At 36.6% G+C, this 21,332-nt stretch overlaps 4 protein-coding genes across 9 annotated transcripts in view; 3 read left to right on the top strand and 1 right to left on the bottom strand.

The window, feature by feature from the left end:
• Positions 1 to 73: 73 nt before the first annotated feature.
• LOC128893824 (zinc finger protein 883-like) lies at positions 74 to 3,928 on the top strand. Of its 2 annotated transcripts, XM_054155072.1 has the most exons (12): positions 74 to 522; positions 682 to 762; positions 850 to 909; positions 972 to 1,034; positions 1,136 to 1,218; positions 1,319 to 1,460; positions 1,530 to 1,824; positions 1,905 to 2,007; positions 2,085 to 2,348; positions 2,606 to 2,927; positions 3,021 to 3,364; positions 3,445 to 3,928. In XM_054155072.1, exons 2-12 carry the CDS (start codon positions 747 to 749, stop codon positions 3,688 to 3,690), a joined length of 1,938 nt encoding a protein of 645 aa, XP_054011047.1. In that variant the 5' UTR covers positions 74 to 522; positions 682 to 746; the 3' UTR covers positions 3,691 to 3,928. The 2 variants fall into 2 exon arrangements, with proteins under 2 accessions (XP_054011047.1, XP_054011048.1); XM_054155073.1 differs by lacking the exons at positions 74 to 522; positions 682 to 762; positions 1,136 to 1,218.
• Positions 3,929 to 4,225: 297 nt separating this feature from the next.
• On the top strand, positions 4,226 to 12,762 carry LOC128893836 (RRP15-like protein). Of its 2 annotated transcripts, XR_008461408.1 has the most exons (5): positions 4,226 to 4,506; positions 4,681 to 5,137; positions 5,221 to 5,437; positions 5,524 to 5,712; positions 12,505 to 12,762. XR_008461408.1 is itself a non-coding variant. In XM_054155098.1 (4 exons), the coding sequence occupies exons 1-4, from the start codon at positions 4,449 to 4,451 to the stop codon at positions 5,644 to 5,646; spliced, it is 855 nt and encodes a 284-aa protein (XP_054011073.1). In that variant the 5' UTR covers positions 4,226 to 4,448; the 3' UTR covers positions 5,647 to 6,481. The 2 variants fall into 2 exon arrangements, 1 of the variants encoding a protein (XP_054011073.1); XM_054155098.1 differs by lacking the exon at positions 12,505 to 12,762 and having other exon boundaries at positions 5,524 to 6,481.
• On the bottom strand, positions 6,790 to 12,455 carry LOC128893830 (uncharacterized). Of its 2 annotated transcripts, none has more exons than XM_054155087.1 (4): positions 10,308 to 12,455; positions 9,034 to 9,378; positions 8,182 to 8,416; positions 6,790 to 8,029 (listed from the first exon to the last, which is right to left on the bottom strand). In XM_054155087.1, the coding sequence occupies exons 1-4, from the start codon at positions 10,384 to 10,386 to the stop codon at positions 7,126 to 7,128; spliced, it is 1,563 nt and encodes a 520-aa protein (XP_054011062.1). In that variant the 5' UTR covers positions 10,387 to 12,455; the 3' UTR covers positions 6,790 to 7,125. The 2 variants fall into 2 exon arrangements, with proteins under 2 accessions (XP_054011062.1, XP_054011061.1); XM_054155086.1 differs by having other exon boundaries at positions 9,034 to 9,381; positions 10,308 to 12,452.
• An 808-nt stretch (positions 12,763 to 13,570) lies between the features above and the next one.
• LOC128894154 (septin-7) overlaps positions 13,571 to 21,332 on the top strand; it is a 36,946-nt gene continuing 29,184 nt past the window's right edge. For 2 of the 3 annotated variants that reach the window (XM_054155657.1, XM_054155656.1), the window contains exon 1: positions 13,571 to 13,851. In XM_054155657.1, the coding sequence (XP_054011632.1) occupies positions 13,810 to 13,851 (42 nt within the window). In that variant the 5' untranslated portion in view covers positions 13,571 to 13,809. Of the gene's footprint in view, positions 13,852 to 18,351; positions 18,567 to 18,996; positions 19,620 to 21,332 lie in introns of those variants that run through there. The other variant, XM_054155655.1, reaches the window with a different exon arrangement.

The raw sequence follows: 21,332 nt of genomic DNA, 5'->3' as shown, positions 1-21,332 counted from the left end.
TAAAAGAAGAGAGTGGATACTCTTTCTTGAACTGATGCACATATATTGGAACACCCTGTAGAAAATGCGGATACAGGAATTCACCAATCAACGAACGACACAAATAATACTGTACTTATAAATGATGCATGATGATGCTTTAAATAAATCATAACAAATTGTACTTAACTATTCACTGAATTTATACTTTGTATGCCTCGTACCAAGCTGAAAAACGATTTTTATTTCAACAACAACATTTTGGCAATAGTTACGTATTATTAAATATTACCAAAGTAATGAAATTATTTTTTTTCGTTTGCTAATGAAAATATCAATAAAAATTTGCTTAAAATACAAGGAAACGGTGTATGTACATCGAAATGTTGTTAAAATTTACTTCCATGTACGGAAAACGTGTGGTTAGGTAAAAATATGGAAGGCGTGCCCCTTGGCGTAGGCCATTTTATTGTGCGTTCGGTTTACAGGGATTATTCTTCCAGGGGCAAATGAAAATGACCGAAACAAGCTTGGAATCGTAATGTAAGTGTCACAGGAATACCAAAAACTTCGACTTTATTCTTGGTGCTTTTCTCAAGTACTTTCTGTTTTTTCGAAAACGTAATTATCGAGTTACAAATGTAACTACGATATTTTAATTTATGTGCACGCATTCTCGGTTGTGAACGGCGACTACAAAAGTGTGTGTGATTTTCAGAAAAGCCCAAACAATCTTTCGTTACTCTTAATTACAAGGAAGATAAACAATGGAGAATATACTGGGTATGTATTATTTCTTTTTCGATTAATCAAATTGTACTTAGTACGTCGGTGATGTAAAATATACGATGTGCATCATTTTTGTTGTAGAATTTGTGAAAGTTGAGGACACGGTGATGATAACACATACAACTTTGGAGAACTTATTTGGTAACTTTTTATGCATAGTTATAATTTATATACATCTTCATATTGATATTTGGTTATTGCAGACTCACATAATGGTCAAGAAAGTATTATAATGTCCACTGAACCAGAATCCAGTGACATGAAAGGCATGTATTATTTATGTAGTTTTTTTAATTGATTTTAGTATTTTATGTTGTCTGATTTTGTCTATTTATTTATTGTGGTGTTGTCTATTATGCTTTTGCAGTTATTGCTCATGGTGGTGAAATTATTGAAATTGTAACAGATTATGAGTGTGTAACATGCCATCGTGTTTTTCAGTCTCAGGATGTAAGAATTTAACTTGTTTATTTAATATTATTTTTAAATTCAAAGTAAACATATGTATTTTATGACACATTTCTTATGAAATTATTGATCATTTTAATAGATGTTGAAGGAGCATTTAGATGTGTGTAGGGAAGAAGATGATTCCATGAGTATCTTACAACTAAATAATCTAGAAACGTATGATTCGGATGAAGATGATAAAGATGACAATTCATATTGTCTTGTTGATACCAATACCGAAGGTATATATTACAATCTATACATGTTTTTTTGTTTAAACACATACAACATTTGTGCACTAATAATTGCAGATTCTACTTCTGATGGTCAAAAAAATAATAATTATAAGCCAATAATTATGCCAGTACCTGACACCCAATGCCATTGTTGCGCAGAAGACTTAAAAACAGCTCATAGTGGTGGTGAATATAAGTGTTCAAACTGTGACCTTTCATTTAAGAAAAAATCATCTTTAGAAAGACATGGTATAGTAATTCACTGGCAATGCAATTCTTGTTCTTGTAAAGAATGTGGAGAAACGTTTAGTGATAAAAAGTCATTGAATAAACATCGTTATACCACTCATGCCGATAGAAAAATTTACAAGTAAGCATTTAAAGGAATTTTTATGGTATTCTTCGATTGTAAGAATTAATAACTGCATAGTATAATTTAATGAATTTCAGATGTGAACCCTGTGATACTTATTTTTCTCGAAGCTATCATTTAAATCGTCATATAATGCAGTCTGGTTGTCATGGCAACATTCTTAATACATACAGTTGTCAAGTAGGCATTTTCATATTAGGTATAAAATTCGTATACAGTTAGATAAATTACTTAGATAATATGTTATATCTTAATAGGACTGTAACAAAGTTTTTACGCGTAAGGATAATTTACGCGAACATTTACGTACGCATACTGGAACTGTACAAAGACAAAAGAAGCCTTGTAAATATTGTTCTAAGGAATTCTTTACCAGTCATCAATTGATAATTCACGAACGTGTACACACAGGAGAACGACCAGTTCAATGTGATTTATGTCCAAAAACATTTTTGTCATCTCTTGCATTAAAGAAGCATAGACGCGTGCATACAGGAGAGAAACCATTTGAATGCAAATTTGTAAGTATTGTTCGTTCTAGTTCTAATTTTAGTTTTTTAAATAGTATTTTATAATAGTTATTCTCTCGCATCATTTTATTACAAGCAAGCATTATGGATAGGGAACGTGATGTAAGTTTTTACTGTCTTTAAATGCCTGTATTTATAGTTATTAAAACAATGTTTAGCGGATAAAAATCAGGCTCGTTTAACTATACCATACGAATTAAATTTAATGCTTCATAAAACAGCGTTTATAGGAAACTTAATTATTTTAGTGTCAAAAGAAGTTTGCTGCTAAAGAAACTTTAAATCGTCATCAAAGAACTCATACTGGTGAAAAACCATATGTATGCCAGTATTGTGGCAAATCATTCATTCAGGCAGCTCAGTTAAAAGCACACTTATTTCATCATACTGGAGAAAATGGCTTTTACTGTGATGTATGTGGTAAAGCATTTAGTCGAAAAGCTCGTTTAAATGTTCATAAAAAATTTGTCCATGAAGGCGCAACTCCATTTACATGTAAAGTTTGCAAGAAGAGATTTATAAGAAAAGAAGATCTCGGGAAACATACATTACTCCATACGGGAATTAAATGTACGATACAACATTTTTAATTTCGATATTATGATTTTTAAGTAAAATAAAAAGAGAATACTGTGTCCATTGGAAATGTTTTTCTTATTTCAGCATTTAAATGTGACAAATGTGATAAATCGTTCTCTACGAAGTCTTCCTTGCAAGCTCATTTGAATACTCATAGACGAGAACCACCACAATCGTGTATCGAATGCAACAGAGTGTACATTCGACAAGATTGTTTAATGAGGCACATCAAAGCAAAGCATCGTGAATTATTGGAAGACGTTATGAACGAAGTGGAGAAAAAGCATTTGCAAACGCAAATGTATAATATCGCGACAATCGCTGCGGAGAAAACAAAGAAAGGAGAGTCTAGGAGACTTACTACCGATGAATTACTAAAAGCTATTTCGGATCTTTTAAAAATATTAATCGATGATGAAACCCTTCAGGTATGCATTAGTATGACGTTTAATATAATAATAATAATTATTATCATTACGCTTGAATTAACGTATCTTGTATTTTATAGCTGTTTGGGTGGCCTGATGCCCCTATTCAAGATATTTTAGAAGCCGTGATTAGAAGATGCGGTCATCCGCCGTTAACATCAGACAGCGGCTTACTTTTTACTGAACGATTAAGGGAGAATGTTAAACTTCTGTTTACCGTTGTTATACAAGATGAAACAGTTAAATCTCTCTTAACAACAAAAACAGTAGACGATGTCATTCTACATGTTTTAGAATTATCAAAGGAATATACGCCAAGCTCGTAGTTGTACGAGAAGAAACAAAAATTGTTAATATTTTTATTCACGAATGAAGTGTTCATTTTTTCTTTTTTCATTGGTATTTCAAATTTTTAATGAATTATTTTCTAATGTGGGATTGATTTTGACGATTGTGGAAACATGATACCAATAGAATTTGGAAATACATAGCATAGTTTACTTGATATTGTTGTTACAGTGTACTATATAATATTACAGTTATTAAATTGCATTAGAATATTGATTTGATATATTTTCTCATATATTTTCTTTCTTGCTTGGATTCGGAATTATAAATTGGGCATGCCTTTTTAATTATTATCCTTTAACATAAACATGGTTAAATTTACTGAACATTTTATATTCAGCAGTATTTTTATATAATATACATTGTTTACAAACTGTATGTAATGTATACATTATTTTATATATCCTAAATATATATTTTTTCCATGATATATAAATGGTGTTCTACTGTATATAGATTATTCCATTGTTAACAAAAATATTAATTATTTTCAGAAACATATAGTAATATCATGAAATATCATTTTAAATCATACTCACGATTTCTCTTTAGTTTCATAAATAAATGATCAAATTTACAATTATTTTGTAAGCTTTTCCGATGTGATTCAGTATCTTTCTTGTGATGTGTTTCAGTTCTCATTCCGATCAAAACAGATAGCACGTGGAAAGAGGTTAGGAAGTGTTGTGTTCGATAGAATTTGTATATTTGTTTAAATTTTTCATATTTCTTATTCATGATGATTGCATTAGATACTACGGCAAAAATCGGCAAATCACCGAAAAAACCCCAAGGTCCGAATTAAAATTTATTTTAACATTACAAATTTTTCTGTACGAAAAGTATTTAACCTAAAATTTTGATCTCTACAAAATCTTTTCTAAGAAAAATTCTACAAATTTATATTTATCTCATTCTATTTTATTCAATATTCATATTAAAATTTTGATTAAAAAATATTGTTGCAGTGGAAATAAGGGAAGACAGTGATGATAATGAACAAGATAGTGATGAAGATGCTATGGAATCTGAAGAACAGGAATTGGAAAGCGCAGATAAAGGATATAGAGATACAGATTCCGACGATGATGAATCTAGTACTCATAAATCTGAAGGAAATCCAAACTGGGCAGATGCTATGCAAAAAATTCTGCGTACAAAGAAACCTAAGCGTAAGAAGACAATAGTTTTATCTAAGGCAAAAAAATTATGTGATGTAAAGAAAGAAAAAAGCCAAGATGTATCATTTGAGATTGAAAAGGTGAAAGAGGAAATTAAAACAGAAGAACCAGAGGAAACTAAGAGTAAAGTACAAAGACCACTTACACAATTGAAAGAAAGAAGAAAAGACAATTTGGGTATTAGAGTAAAACCAAGTATAACAGATAGAGAACGTGAAAGAGTATTACAAAAAATTGCTACAAAGTAATTATGTCATTTTATAAGGATAGAAGTTATTTTAGTCATTTGTTCAATATAATTAAAAATATTACCTTCATTTTTTACAGAGGTGTAGTACAATTGTTTAATGCAGTAAGACAGCAACAAGGGGTCATTAATGAAAAGTTGTCAAAAGCTGGTCCATTGGAAAGAAAACGAGAACAAGTACTTAAAAGTATTGATAAAAATTCATTTTTAGACATTCTTATGGGTGGAAGTAAAAGTATTCAAGTGGATAATGATGTCAAAAATGAATCACGCGAGAATGAGAAAAATAAGGAAGAAGTAAATATGTTACACTTTACATAAACATTATTTTAAGTTGCAAAAAATAATAGAACACTAATAAAAATGCACAACTTTGCTTAAAGGAAAAAGGAGTATGGAGTGTGTTAAGGGATGACTTTGTTATGGGAACAAAGCTGAAGGATTGGGATCGTAAAAGTGATAATGAAGATTCTTCTGCACCAGAAGATATAGATAGTGATAATTAAATTTTATGAAAATATAGAATGTTTGTGCATCTATCAAAGAATCATTTATACAAAATTGATTTGAAGGTATGTTGTCACTATTTCTGAACTCATCATATTGGAAAGTTATTATTACTGAATATGTTAGTAGAATCAATTAGAAATCATTTTCAATATGCTTCTTTATTGTTAATTTAATCTTTACCTTTGCATTAAAATCTATTAAAATTGTTGCCCTTATTTTTGAAAACAATTTTTGAAAAAAAAAAACAAAAAAATACTAAATTTTTACTAAATATTTTATTTTAATAATAACTTATATTTGATATTTCTTGAGCTACGCAACAACAGTAATAATAATGTGAACAATGTATAATTTATCATATGTTTATACGCATATATGTGATTCTATCTAAAATTAATTTTCATTTTTCATTTTATTTATGCCATATACTTATGGCTTAAGAATAGCGCGATATTTTTTTTTTTTTTGTAAAATGATACAATACACCCCTTTGTGTATTTAGGTCACATTATTTTAGAGTAATGAGTCAAATTTAATTTAGGTCCGTACTTGCATATACTTGATCTGTACATAGGACTTATCCTGTCTAACAGTCATTCTATACACAGCTTATTTATATATATTTTCTTTTTATCATTTTCTCGCAATGATAATTATGCAATTAATATGTTATCGACTTTATGGACATGTAGAATTAAAAATTTTAAGCATTTTGAGCTAAGCTTGTATGCCAGACATTAACGAGCTTGTTACATTTTATAGTAAAATAATATAAAAAGCAAATGTACAATAAATGGTATCTAGCACGAATTACTAATAACATGTACAAAATATTTAACTCGATTTACGGTAATTATTTCTCTTAATATTTACCGAACCTATTGTGTAGATTAACCTTTGGACGGACTGAACTAATTTACCACATTGTTTTCTCTCAATTATTGTGCCATAATTAAATTGATTGTACATTTCTCACATATAAAATTATTTTTGGAACTTCAATTATATAATATTTGATGATTTTTCCTGGTTGTTTTGGATAACAGCTAACTAGATTAGTTTAATCGTTTGTACACGTTCTGGTAGGCTTTCTTAAATATCGTAATTATTGTATGATGTTTGTTTTTATTTTCGAGTAACGTAAAACTAACGAGAAAATTATAAATTTTCCAACTTCTTTTATTCATTTTTAAATAAAAAATCAAAGGCTTATTTTAATTCGAGAAAACAAATAAACAGATGATAAATTCGATTGCAAATAATGCTACTATTTTATGTACAATTGATGTTTATAATTAAAAAGATTAATGAAAAAAAGCACCATGGAACCGAGAGCTGTGCAAAGACAGTATATGCTCCTATCATAAATATATATTTTTTCAATGGGCACAATTATCAACATATACACGATAATAACATTTCTCGTACCGAATTTTTTAAAATCACGTGTATTTGATAGATCCTTAGATTTCCCGTTATACGCGACTTTCGCGAATATCAGCAAGAGCTCCAAAATTCCTAGTCTCCTCGTCGGAATAATTAGACTCGGTTTCTAATCTCTGGGATCTACCAATACTGTCGTCAGCGCTTCTGTTTCTGAGGTAATATTCCGTTGGATTAGATTCGTTGTTGTGATTGGTTTCATCTATTGTCTGAGCATTCTCAAATGTATGACTAGATTGATCTTCTAGCGTCCTCGACCTATCAATCTCATTCGCGATGGTACACCTGTTCTGCAAGGACTGACCATTAACACGATCCTCAGGCCGAGATTGGCGAACATAAATCGCTTCTGTCTCGTGATTATCTCTCTGCGAATTGTCCACGTTGTTTCTGCTCTCTTGGCTAATTCTCGACATGCTTCGAGCTATATTTCTCGTGTTCATTAATTCATTTCCCGTGGCTACGTTTCTAGATACCTCTTCGGTACCGTTCAGAAGCACTCTTTCGTTGTTTCGAATAATGTTATTAGGCGTACAATGATTTTCATTATTGGGCAATGGCTCAGCCTGTCGTTGACTGTCGTTTTCATTCGCTATGTGGAACGAAGTCTCGTCTTGGTAAGTTCTAAGGGCCTCGAAGTTAGCGTTACTGAACACTCGCGGTACCATCTCCTGTGTCATTCGATAAAGTTCTAGTTCGTTGTCTACGTAATAACTGTCGAGTGGATTACTGATGATGGATGGATTCCTCGAAATGTTTCTTCGTGGAAAACTCTGACTCGAGAAGTTCGTCACTGTCGTTGCGTAGGGATACGTTAACGCGTTCATGGGGTTGCCTAGTATGTGGGGACAACCGTCCAGGCTCTGCATTTCGATCTCTTCCTTGCCGTCGTGACAGTAATTGTGTATGTCTATTTCGTGGGGAAGATTGGCGAACCTGATGGGAAACATGAAATCGCTGAATAGTAAGTTTAATTTACCCAGTAAGATTAATGATTCGATAGCTACGATACGATATGTGTAACATTAAACTTAAAAGAAAGACAGAATTGTTGGTTCACGATAATAGAATTCATGTAGGTAATCAACCTGTGCAGTAAGATATCGGAATACGATGGCGGCATGTCTGACTCCTCCTTTCCGTAGATACTTTCGTACGTTGGAGGTGGAAAACAACCTATGGATCCTAGACTATCTTTGCTAGGCGTTTCTGCATCCATCTCGAGTATGCTACCCTGGCTGTTCTGAAGCTGATGCCGATTTATGCTGCGCGGGTTCCTTTGAGCGCGTAACATACTATCACCAAGTTCCACCAAGTCCAAACCTGGCCAAAAAATAAAACACGGCGCTGTGAGATTAATTGAATCTTCCAAGTGGAAGATTTCAAATTAACAGAATAATCTAATCGAATAATATTCCTCCTGTGTTGTAATGTCAGTACGCAAGATGTAAAACATGCGATATACCGCGCTACGGTCGGATCAAAATCGATCGACCGCTTAAGGTCATTTGCCTTGCTGTGAATCATGGCAGACACGACTCCCACTTATACGTTACGCCAGTTCCCCTCTTAGTATCGGAGATGGGCAAAGTTGTTATCTAAATAAAACTGTCGTGGAATAATTTAGATCGAACGAATAACAACGTGTGACTGTTCGAATCAATTAAATCATGCGTTTTCTCTGTGTATAATCTATTATTAGAACTTTGCCCATCTTTGCTTCGCACGTTTGTGCGAAAAGAGGAAGTCATAGGTGGCCTCGAGCGGCCAACTCGATTAGATCCGACTAACAATTCTATTCTAGGTCCTATAGTCTCTTTTATCGAACGCAAAGCTACCAAATGCTTCAAACAGTCTACGTTACAGAACTCAGAAGAGCATCTAGGAACCTATCTTTGGTGACCATTGTTTACTAAGCTATTATCCAGTTGCAATCTCACCAGTGGGATCTGTTTGGAACTGCGTGAAGATCGTACCATCCACAACAAGCATCCTACCGTGTGGCAAAAGTATAATCGTTGGCGTTGCTACCATCGCCTGATCGCTATTGCCGAATCGCGAGTCTGGTTCGGGATCCTCGAGGCGACAACAACAGTGTCGTCTACACAGAGACCTGCAGAAGGGCGCACCCCAGCAACAATAGGCGAAGATGAAGCAGAGCACGGCGAGCATCACCAGGAGAGCGGCTACCCCTTGGCCCTGTTGAGCGGCTGCGAGGGTTGGCCCACCGGCGACGCCGACACCGACGCCGACGCCGAATCCTAACCCACCGCTGCTACTCATCTCTTCTGAAACGTTTTACATCTGATCTATTCGACGGTTATGTCTCTCTGTCGCGTGAACGTCCTCTTCTTCACGCAACAAATGTATTCCAATCCGCAATGCGGAGCTAATAGCGATACCAACGTGCGCGTAGCTTGGCAATTATCCAGGCTCATGCGATGAATTTTGATAAATTTTATCTTGATTTCATTTAGTAACGTTACTAACTAATTGTAGGAATATTTGTACTCTGTGTCATTGTACTCTTGTTATTAATTAATATTGGAATTGCCAGGTCGATTAATGTGAAAGATGTATTTCAAACTTCTTTTAAAAGCTAGGTATTTACTGATTACTGATGTTTTGTGATCGTTAACGTTTCCTCTTGGTTTTCAGGTCGAAATAGCCTACTAAAGAAATAATTCTGTCATACAGTAAAAGCTACGCTTCGTTTTCGTACGAAAGTGAATGTAATTTTGGGTATTGGAACGCTCTCTCTTATGTTAATAAGATAAATGTCGTTCGTTCGAAGAAAAGGTAAAGTGAAAGTGGGAGAAGAGCGGGAATCTCGTCGCGTCATAAGCAACTTCGGTTGATCGTTTAATATTTCACGAAACGTCCGTTTCACGTATAAAATTAATAAATTCATTCATTCAGTGTTTCAAAAATAAACGCGGTAGATCGGTTGAATATTACGTCAGGCAGATCAATCAAAACATCGGGTCAATCTCCAAAAGAAAGATGCAACAAAATAACGTTGACCCCTGTTAAATATCTTCCAAGATCTTACTCGTGGATGTTCGTGATCGCTGAAAATATTTTTTTTTTCCATTTAATAACAAGAATTTATGAGTCAAAGCCGACAGAAGTTTTAGTTAAACAGATATTGGCTCTCTTTAAATATATATTTCGAATCGTCTTATTTTTCAAATATATTAAGTATTCGATTTACCTGGGGTGGTAATATTGTACAGCCAAGTGGTCCCCGTGGTGGACGTCGCTTCCGTTATCCTGCGCGACCCGTAAACCATGAAAAATATTTTCCTGCGCCTCTCGAACGGTTACTCGTATTATCCTCGGCAATTTCCAAACGCAACGTAATCACATTGTCAATCGTTGCACGCAACCCGTTGCATCGTGCAATTCCGTTCAAGTTTTATAATGGAACTAACAACGAGGAAGCGTAATCGAATTAAAAATTGTGCTCGCGTCAATCATCGTCGATACTCATTTCCGTTTCAACGGTTTTATTCTACCCTCCCCCCAAAGAGAAACAATTAAAAATTCCGTTTGTTCCGTGCACGTTACTCTCCCGTGATTAATCGAAACAACGAGTCTCGAGTCCGTCGCATGAACAATGACATTCCGAAGAAGCGAATAATCTCGTCGAAAAACAATGGTGTTTACTGTGATTTTAATGATTCTTGTGACAAGTTCACAGGAGGATCTCTTCATTAAGACATCGAGCGTGAAGTCGAACAACGGACACTGTCATCGTAGAGATACTCTTGACCCATTTCAATATCTCCCCACTTTACATCAACCTGCTGCTTTTCGCCTTCGATATCTCTATTTCGCAATCGGGAGACCTCGTCCGTTGGTTCGATATTTCTTTTTCTATCCCTTCAGTGAGCTACTGAGCTCCCATCTCACGTCGAAGCTAGGCTTCTCTTTGTTTCTAATATCAATTTTATCGTGTTTCTTTTTTTTTTTTACGTTCTTCGTATCATCTCGAATCCTCAAGTTACATAAACGTTATTTTTATTTTGTCAACTATAGCAACAAAATTGAATTAATCTTATCGAAATTCGATTATTGGTATCGACTGTCATCAGTCGCAGTGTGACGTTGATAATCGCTTAATCGCGCGTCGTAAATAGTTCTCTTCTATCCAATGTCTCAATTGCTGCTAGATATATTTCCGTAAAGTAATTTACAATGTTTTACGTTGCAACAGTGACGACTTTTCAACGGTAACGTTTTCCACGTTTTTTTTTTCTACAATTCCACATATATCGTTCGTCTCTTAAATCGAATCACTAACATCCCCTTCGTTTCGTGACTGTGACGTCACGGACTGCAGATGAAGCCGCGCCATATTATTTACTATCGATGCATTGTGCATTCACGCGATACGTCTTCGAATTATTTTCTTCTTCCAAGACATTGGATTCCTGTGTAATATTCAGGCACGTTACTGTCATTTTATAGAGAATTCATTTGGCGCTGATCGGAGCGGTAAAACGGTAGTCGATAATTTTTTTTTCAGATTTGAGATCGATTAATCACAATATCGAAACTGCCACTTTCTCAACTTAACACATTAGAACGATACATTATGTTACGATTAGACACGCATTACCGTCGAACACAGGTACGAAATCACATTGATACATGTGGCAATGTATATTTAGGCCGAGGGGTGGGTTTCACGTTCGTCACGTTTAATCTACTGTATCTTGATAGGTCCACGATTTACAAATATTGATTTGCAAGCAGCTCATTGATAATATTAACCTTAATTCTTTGTATTTTTTTTTTTTTTTTTTTTTTAAATAATCGTCACAAAAAAATCTTGTTAGTTTTTCGTTGTACGCTGGTATCTATGTAGGTTACCAGGAGATCGCGAGGGTTGTGTCGAATGTGCTACTACCCTCGAAATTCTCCGCACCTTGTGGGACGCAGCAACCTCTTCACGGCCCCTCGAGACACTGGGCAACGATTCGTCGGTAGTCTCCTCAGTGGCGCTTGTTTTATTTTCCCACCCCTGTGCATAGAATGGAATCCGCTGTCACCGCACTTCTTCTACCCCTTCTTCGCCATCCCTCGTGATTTTAGCAGTTTCAATATTTCTCCTCTAAATTTCTTTAAAATTGGTTTAACGCGCTTTATTCGAGGAACGTCTCGGAATTTTATTTACAAATACAGGCACGAGAAAGTATTTCACTTATATTTAATAAGCTCGCGTTATAAATACGTAATCGAGTTATATAAATGTATGATTCAGCAATAGACGAGAAGAATACAACCAGACAAATTTATTTGGTCAGCTAAAATATTTACAGGCTAAAATATTTACAGTAACATTATATAATATATAAAAGTATAAGTTTATGTCTCTGGTAAAATTGATAACTCATTCTTTTAAGGTTTCTATCTCGGACCTACATGAAGTAATAATGTAAATTTGGCACTGATTAGAAGTTCCTTTAGATTGCGATAAGACTGTCGTCCCCATTCCAATGGTACTGAATCATCGTCAAAACCATGAAATTGCAAACGAGGTGGTGATGTTCCTGGTTCTTCTTTTAAAACCTGCGATAAGAATCGTATTACTAACAAGAAAAAATGAACATAAAGGAAAGCTTGTCTTGTATGTACCTTGTATAACGGTTTCTATGCAAATTGATTAAATAAAATGCAAGCAACAAGAAAAACGAAATTCGTAATTAGCGCTAACCAAGTTCAAATCGAACCGCCAACTACAGAGAGTCATGCACACACGCAAAACAACGAGCAAACGAATTTCTGCTCTGCCATCTAGGGGTGATGGTGGAAATTAATTTGTCCCTAACATAGATCGCGGAACGCAACAATCCATTGATGTAATAGTTTTGTTTAGTTTGTTTGGAGCAGAGATGGCCAAAACCCTAGACTTCGAATAAATCTGAAGTTTGCCGATGTGTTTGTCTCGTTTCTTCCTCTGGGAAATGTTCGAAAGAGGAAAGGAGATAGACATATCAGCAAACTTCAGATTTATTCGAAGCCTAGGGTTTTGCTCATCACTGTTTTGGAGTACATGCTGCACGATGACCAACATTTCCCACTTGCAGTTCCCAACCGAACACAGCCAAATGTTCCTATTTCGTCAAGGTGGTTCTCACGTATCAAGCGCGCATATCTGTTTTTTTTTTTCAAATTATAATTCTCAACTGCTGGTATCGTTAAAAGAAACCTACAATGTTCGAAAAACTGTACACGAAATTGTATACGATCTACTTTCAATTTTAAATTACCAGGATGAAAGTTCAGATGCAAGGTTCGTTTTGTTAAATTTAATTCGCTTTACAACTTCGTTAATTAATTACGCCAGTTAGAACTGTACAATAGTGATATTTAAAGGGCAAAACAGTTCGCGATCCTTGCGATCGCGAATTTGAACCATTTCGTGCAAAGATGCTCGCCCTTACAGTCCATTGTTCATGGAAAGTCATTTAGCTGCGAAACGTTTCGTCGAACGATTGTCATAACCGCATTTCTGCGCACGCATATCTCGATTTCCATTCGAGTCCCTTCGAGATCGTTTGAAAACGCATGCCAGAGAGACTGTCCGACTGAGTTAAGGTACGAGTGCACGGGTGTGTGATAGGCTATCGGTGTCGCGTCGATGGGTACGTCGGTGGTTGTTCGCTAAAACATCATCTCACGTTGTACGGCCAGGAGAGTTATGTTTAATGAGTTGTTGTAACAATTCGTTGGAACGATGCAGAGAAGTGGTGAGTAATGGAAAGTTTAATTCAATATGGGGGAAAACATGAGAATTCGTTGGGTCGCACGGACGACCATTTTGAGGGCGCCAAATTTTTGCGTCAATACACAGCGCCGTGACTGCCCGGTCAATACGGCAGCCGACCTAACCTACCAACTATTTGGTAAAACGACTTCAACTGCTTTAATTTAGCCACTTACACCACGTTACTGCTTTTTTTTCTTCTGTTTACGACAGATTTATAGATCCTTGAAATTTAAATTCGTTCGAGGCCCCGTTTCGTGCGTTGCGTTATTGGGTATCATTCCTCGATCTTTTTTCCATCGTATACAATGTGTGTTTTTTTTTATGCGAAACTTGCCGACGGTCAATGTTACGAAAACATTGGATGAAATTTATGCTGTTGCAATGGTACGATGACACGTGAATTATCATTGTACATTATGAATAAGGGATTTCCAGTTGCCATAGATCGTAATTTTACTTGCTTTTCTATTGTAGAATATTCGAAATGCAATGTTTACAGCGCAATTAGGTGTTGCCTCCTCCTTCTTATCATAGGCACTTAATCGGCGTAGACGAGTAATCTAAATAACGCGCTGTAGATTGCTAGCTCTAATTAAACAAAAGAGAAGTCAAAACAAACCATTTTCAACGGACAATCTCCGTTGTCTTTCTGTTTATTTAAAATATACAATATACAAAATATACATAACAGTTATGACGATGGACTGGTACAGTATCGAATTGAAATATCACCGTGCAGTATTATTCAATTTCAGAAATTTACACGAATTCAGAAAACTAAACGAATGCATTGCGTTAGTAACTATAATAATTTTAAAATTATTTAAAATTATTAGTTTTAATATTGTTGCGGTGAATTTTACGTTGTACGTTTTGTTAGTCACGTTGCATGACGCTCTCGACTAGCTCGTTTTCTTTGGTGCATGTAACATTAAACTATTATTCTACACGGGTCGGTGAAATCATATCTGTCGCATGTATACCGGACTTAGAAGTAACGCAATAATATGGCATCATGACTGACCGTCTTTTTGCTTTCTTTTCAAAAAAAGCACTCGTTCGTTTCTTAGCGAAAGAAAGTTACCACTAGATCGCGAATTTTAACGGTATAAAAGTGTAACAGGTTCGAAAACATTTTCTTTCGATATAAATGGACATTTCTGTACTTGGATTAGTCAGACTCGACCATATAAATATTAACGAGAATGGAGGAATTTTAATCGGTTCTGTCGTTTGTTTGCGATACATTCCAAACATGGTTTATTGTACATTCATTTGACCTCGGAGCTTCGAATGAATAGCGATCTGTATTCAAGAACATCTCGATTTGGCATCCCTTTGTATCGATCAGAATCAGATATTTCTTCTGTATAAACTCCATATATCTACTTTGATAGAAGCTTTTCGAACCTGAAAAATTCAACCTCGCATCAGTCGAAATCCTACAGTGAGCGTGGAATGTATTCGTACACCGATCAATTTTCCAAAAAAACTTTTCTGTGAAATTGCAGTTTCTTAACTTCTTTTTTTATAATCAATGATATTTTACGTATTCTCGGAAGTCTCCACGATAGGTATAGTCCAAACAATGCGAAAGGTGGATGAAAGTATAGAAGCAATAAGTATTTGTACGTTTGTGCATTTTTTGATTGTTTATAAAAAGTAAGTTAATAAATTACAATTTTACATAGTTCTTTTTGGAAATATATCCGTGTACGAATAATCTCTAGAAACCCTCGAGTACAAAATCTCTACTTCTGGAATTCGATTCCCCCGCCACCTATCGATATTTTGTACCAAGAGTTCGTTTAACGTCTCCCTTCGCTATCGACGAAAATCGTGCAAAGAGTCGTCGAGCAATTGTAATCGCGATGCGCGTTGCGTACGATTGTGATAGTTCGACGCCTGATTGACGAGCAAGTGTCACGACACCTCAGAGGCCGCGTTGCTCTGACCGTAAAATAGAAAGAAGGGAAGAAAGAAAGAGGGAGGCAGCAAGCCAGTACGTTTAACATTATAATTGTCTCGCGCTGAGAACAGTCGAGCACTTCGTCGGCACGTGAAACACGCGGAGAGACTCGAGAAGCCCGATCGCGAACCGCGGAGAGCCTCGTCAAGATTTTAGTACACTTTCTGTATTCGATCTGTAAACACGCTAAGTGGATATCGACCGATCCGTTCCGCGCGTCGAATAACTCGTCGTTTTTCGCCGTTTACCGACGGTGATACCTTCATACGCCGATATAATCACGTGTGTAAAGTGTTACCGGGACATTGCTTTTTAATCGAATCGCGCCTTGTCGAAATCAACATGTTCCGTCGGCTTTGAAATCCATATGCGTAAGAGTATGTTGCTTCGTTGAGGGAGAAGTAAATTAAAAAGTAAAGAAAGTCTCGTTTTGGGTATACGGTTCGCCAAGATAAAAGACATTCGTGCGTTTTTGTTGTCTTTCTCGAACAAAGGGCGCGCTGAAAGGCAAAGTAAACAGACGAACGCGTCGTTTATCCGCTGATAGTGATCTCTGGAAGGAATCTTTATCAACCTTATCGGCTCCCTGCCGGACTCGTGTGGACACAGGTCGTGAGATTTCCAACTGTTCTCGTTCCACGTGAATGTTCGTATAAACGTCTGGGCGATCGTTGCCTCATTCGTAATCCAATTTCGAGTTTTTCTTCGCTTTTGTAGCGCTGCGAAACCTTAGCAGTTGTTAATTGTATCACGGTTATCTTGGTCAATCCAACTACACGTTAACAAGCGTCCAGCATCGGAGCTCAGTAACCTACCGTGGTCCTAGATCGAGCGAGGCTCGATAAAGAGACACTGGAATCAGAATATCGTTCGACTTTCTTTTTATTTATTTTTTTATTTTATGTATTAGACAAAGAAATTAATTCTGCGCATATCGCGGCGCACACTTGTAATCTGTTACTCAAGCTAGAGTTACGAATGATTGAATACGAAGGCAGAAAATTAATTTCTATACCCAATAAGATCGAGCACTGGATTTTTTCTCGTCGATTATTCAGTGACTTCAGATTTTCAGATTTCAGTGCATTCTCGTCGAGCCTTACTCAATCTACGTCTGCGATGGTTTAATAGCATTTGATTGCTAGGCTCGTTCAATCGTCCCCGACGAATCCAGCGATTCCTGAGATCCGACCGCGAACTTTTCGTGGTTCTCTACTTTTTGGGGTATCTATTTTCGGTTCACGTCGGCTCTTCGCTCGGTGTTCCCGTGATTTCAGCGTGCGTACGCCCAAAGAAAAAGTTCGATTGCGGCGATAAAAGGGAATCGTTCCTGATGATCGAAATGGAAACCTCCACCGTGGTGTTCATCCCCCAGAATGCACGTAAGCGTCTTACTCTGGCTTCCTTAATTACTCGACGATCGTAGTACATTTTTCATTCGATAGAACCTTACCGGTCATTCTCATCTCGTCTTAATTGTTAGTGAATTTTTTATTGTTTAACGAATATTCTTTAAACGGAAATAGATAGAGGTCAAAATAATTAGGAAATCACCAAACTTCGGCGACTATCGATCTGCGAATTTCTACTTATGATAACGATAACAACGTGGACTTTATCACGCTGCAGCTGATACGGCTGAAGTATTGAATGAGCAGAAAAGTGAAAGGGAGATAACACGGATATAAACTTTAGCTGTAAAACTTAATCCTACGGTACTTCGTATAAGTTCATGCGATCTCTTAATAGTTCTAGATGGCATACAACTTACAAATTGGGCGATACCATGAGAAGCGAGAATGTGCAAATTTAACCCTCTGCGCTATGAGGTCACTTTTAACGAGATCTCTAATCGGGAATGTTTGGCGTGATAAGTTTTATGTGCACTTCGATACAAGAAGTCACTCTTACCTTTTTTTTAGGTATACTAAAAGGTTCTTTCTGAACAATCTCGCGAAACCCAAATCCCGAGGAAGCAATTATAGTGCAAAGGGTTAAACTCATGGAGATAAATTTTCATCGTAAGATGAACTAACTTAAGATTAAGACCAACTTCGACGTTATGCAGATATCATGTATTTAGATATCCTGTATTCTTTCTGAGCAATCTCACGAAACCCAAATCCCGAGGAAGCAATTATAGTGCAAAGGGTTAAACTCATGGAGATAAATTTTCATCGTAAGATGAACTAACTTAAGATTAAGACCAACTTCGACGTCAACTATGGATTAACTTAAAACGCTCCTTTTTTTCATTCCTCCCCCCCCCCCCTTTCCCGTGCATCGATGGCCCCTTCCTCATCCCTGTTCCTTTTATCGTGTCCCTTCTCTCTCCTTTTCCTCGTTCTGTTTCCGGTTTCGCGCGGATGTTGGACGACCGCATACTCTGTTACGATAAACGCTTGTACGATGACGACGATGACCACGGCGACGATGACAACGTCACATCCCCAACGGTCACTTCGGGCATCACGGCAGCGGTAAGTTTCTGATAAGGCTAGTTACATTCCGATCGTCGAGCGACACGCGTGGAAGCGCGAATCGTGTTCGTCATACTAAAATCACGGATGTGCCGTCGACGCTCGGCTACATATACGGATCGCGCCTTCCACGGGGAACCGAATTCGTTTTCATCGTCGTTACCGTTTCGCGATCGTGCTAGACGTTCGCTCGACGATAGAACTTTGCTCCATCTTTCGATGGGCGTTTACCGGGACGCGAAATTGGTAACTAGGTGTAGAAATTAACTCTGTGGCTCTGTATATTAATTGTAATCATTTATAATCATATAATCATTTGTAACTCCGGTTTAAATATATATATATATATTTACTCGTCATTTCGGTATATTCAAGTACCAATTTTCTAAGCTTTCCACATAATCTAAGTCTCAACCTGATGACCATTACTACATATGTATCTATACGAACTGTGGTAGCCATGAAATTTTGCTTATTTGTTACTCTTCTGGAGTTATTGTAATTATTAGATACATTTCTAATCAACAATAAGCGAAATTGTATGATTACCTGGAAGATTGGTAATTCAACTTGCAGTAACAAAATGACAATTAAATATCTCCACTTAGAGTTGTAAATGATACAATCGAAAAGCCCAGAAATAATTTCCACACCTAATATATCCTTCGATTTTTAGCTTTAATCTAATTCTCCCTATCTCACCTAACAACGTGTTTAATCCGTTAATACATGATTCATTTCGCGCCGACGAGGAATCACTGATTGCGAGCGATCGTCAAAGAACGCAAGGTGTATCCGTTCGAATCAAAGTGACGGAAAGGTGACACGGTCCGTGTAGAAGAGCCGCGATAACTATTATCGCACGCGGAGGAATCCTCCGCGCGATAAAGGTTTGGCGTAGCCCAGTCGTGGCCGCGAGTGTTTCAAGCGGAATCGCGGTGAAAGCAGAGAACCAGTCCGGAGTCTAATTGTTCCAAGGAGACTTCGGTTTTGGAGTTGCTTACGGGGCGTTCTGGTTTGCCCGTTCAACGTACTTCCAATTAAGCCGATTAAACGACGAAAGTGAAGGCGCACTCGTCCGTATATTTGCACTTGTCGATCCGCGATTACGATCCTTGTACGCTTATCACCCTCGCGGTACGCTGAAATGTGATGTCGTTTCCACCGTTGGGCAATAATAAAACAGACAGGAGCGGTAGGATCGTTAATATGACATCGCCAATGATGGAGGCGAGGCGTCGTCTCAGCAAGGTGTTAATGTCCAAATTCTCTGACCAACGGACTGAATACAATAAAAAGGTAGTTATGTCACTAGAATTATTTGCTTGGAACGTTTCAGTAACATATCGTCGATCGATCGGTGGAGAGAGATCTCTTCGCGCCTCCCTCTTCTATGCATTTACAAACGTAGGTACATGGGAAGGGTGTTTATACTTTTGTATTATTAATTCTGTTCCTTTCTAAGGATCTTCAAACTTAGTGGTTAATTTATACAAAAAAATTGTACAATTTTTTATTCTTTCTCGGGCACACATTCCAAGAGAACACATATATTAGGTTGTCCAAAAAGTTTCTTTCGCTTTATTAATAAGTAATACATGCACGATAGTTTATGTTTTCTGTTACATTAGTGAATTGTGCACGATTCATTTTGCTCCGTTACTGTTACGACATGAATATCTATGAAATTAGATTGTCTATTTATGTAAACACGACCACATAAAATAATTGAGTGCAACTCGCGAAAGAACTTTCGGGACAAGCTAATAATTATAAATAATTATGTAAAGGCACATTTCCCCACCTGATACGTTACACCTGGATAAGTGGGAAACCTCTATCACAGAGTTAGGTCTGGGTTAGGTTACTATTCTGACACTATCGATTCTTTATCATCATTCAGATACGATGAATGCAAAGCTCGGTGTACTATAGCCAAGGTCTCAGCGTTCTTATCTGTGCACACGTTTGCAAAACTATTTTTTCTCTCGCGCGAGTCACGCTACACGAATGTTGATTCAATTAAACGGTGAAGGATGAAAGTGGGTTAATGTAGTGCTTCGGTGCATTCATCGATTTAACATGAAAAGAGAAAACCGTCTGGAAACGTGTCGGTATCTTGAGAAGCGCTTGTTCTGTTAAAGAATTCATCTCGATTGTCCTGTAAGAACAGTGATTCTCGCAAGGTTGATGCTAGCTTGTTCAACACCCCCTGCGTACTATAGATTAGGCTCCTTAGCACAATAATTCCTTTTACGTTTTCATTTCTTTCGCAAGCATTAATTATATTGGAATTTTCTTCTAAAAAAAAAAAAAAAAAAAAAACGAAAACCCTCATTTATTATAAATATATATTACAAATTTTTTTTTCGAATTTAGGGATGCCTCTAATGCCCTCCTACTATAATTACCTTGTTAACCATTTGAGGGATGTTGACAATACTTTTACAAAACATTCGAGAATGAAAAAATATATAATATTAAAGCAAGACAGCAAAGTATGTCAGAATCGATTTGCAGGTGAGACTTGCTTTGATTTGCGTACATTAAATCAAAACGAACAAAATCCATTTAAAATTAGTCCCCCAAGAAGTTAATGTGACCCTGGAGTCAAAGATCTAACGCAGCTTAATTTTTTATGGTGTCAATGATCGCCTCGACTTAACCCGACTGTCATGCTTGGTATTCTAACGCGACACTAGGAAGTACGCGGCAGAATGCTTGGAGTATGATTGTGACCTTAATTGGACTACGAGCTAATAAGAGCATCGAACTATTAAGCTACGTATATCGTCGTATTTGCGAAACGCCACCTACATTCGCGCGCGTACTATCCCTTCTTCGATCTTCCGCGATCTTCCCCCTTGGAAACCTTCTTTTTATCATGCAAACCCCAGTATCTTGTTTATCAACAATATTTTATCGACAGAAAAAGATCTAACTGGAAAGTCTGTGCTGTCTCTAATTGCAGTGCACACTTCGCACTTGCTTTTTACTCTTGTTAACGATCGA

This window comes from Hylaeus anthracinus, unplaced genomic scaffold (assembly GCF_026225885.1).
Source record: "Hylaeus anthracinus isolate JK02 unplaced genomic scaffold, UHH_iyHylAnth1.0_haploid 3, whole genome shotgun sequence".
Classification (NCBI taxonomy): domain Eukaryota; kingdom Metazoa; phylum Arthropoda; class Insecta; order Hymenoptera; family Colletidae; genus Hylaeus; species Hylaeus anthracinus.
Note: the sequence above shows the minus strand (reverse complement) of the source record. Positions and strands in the feature narration are given on the sequence as shown.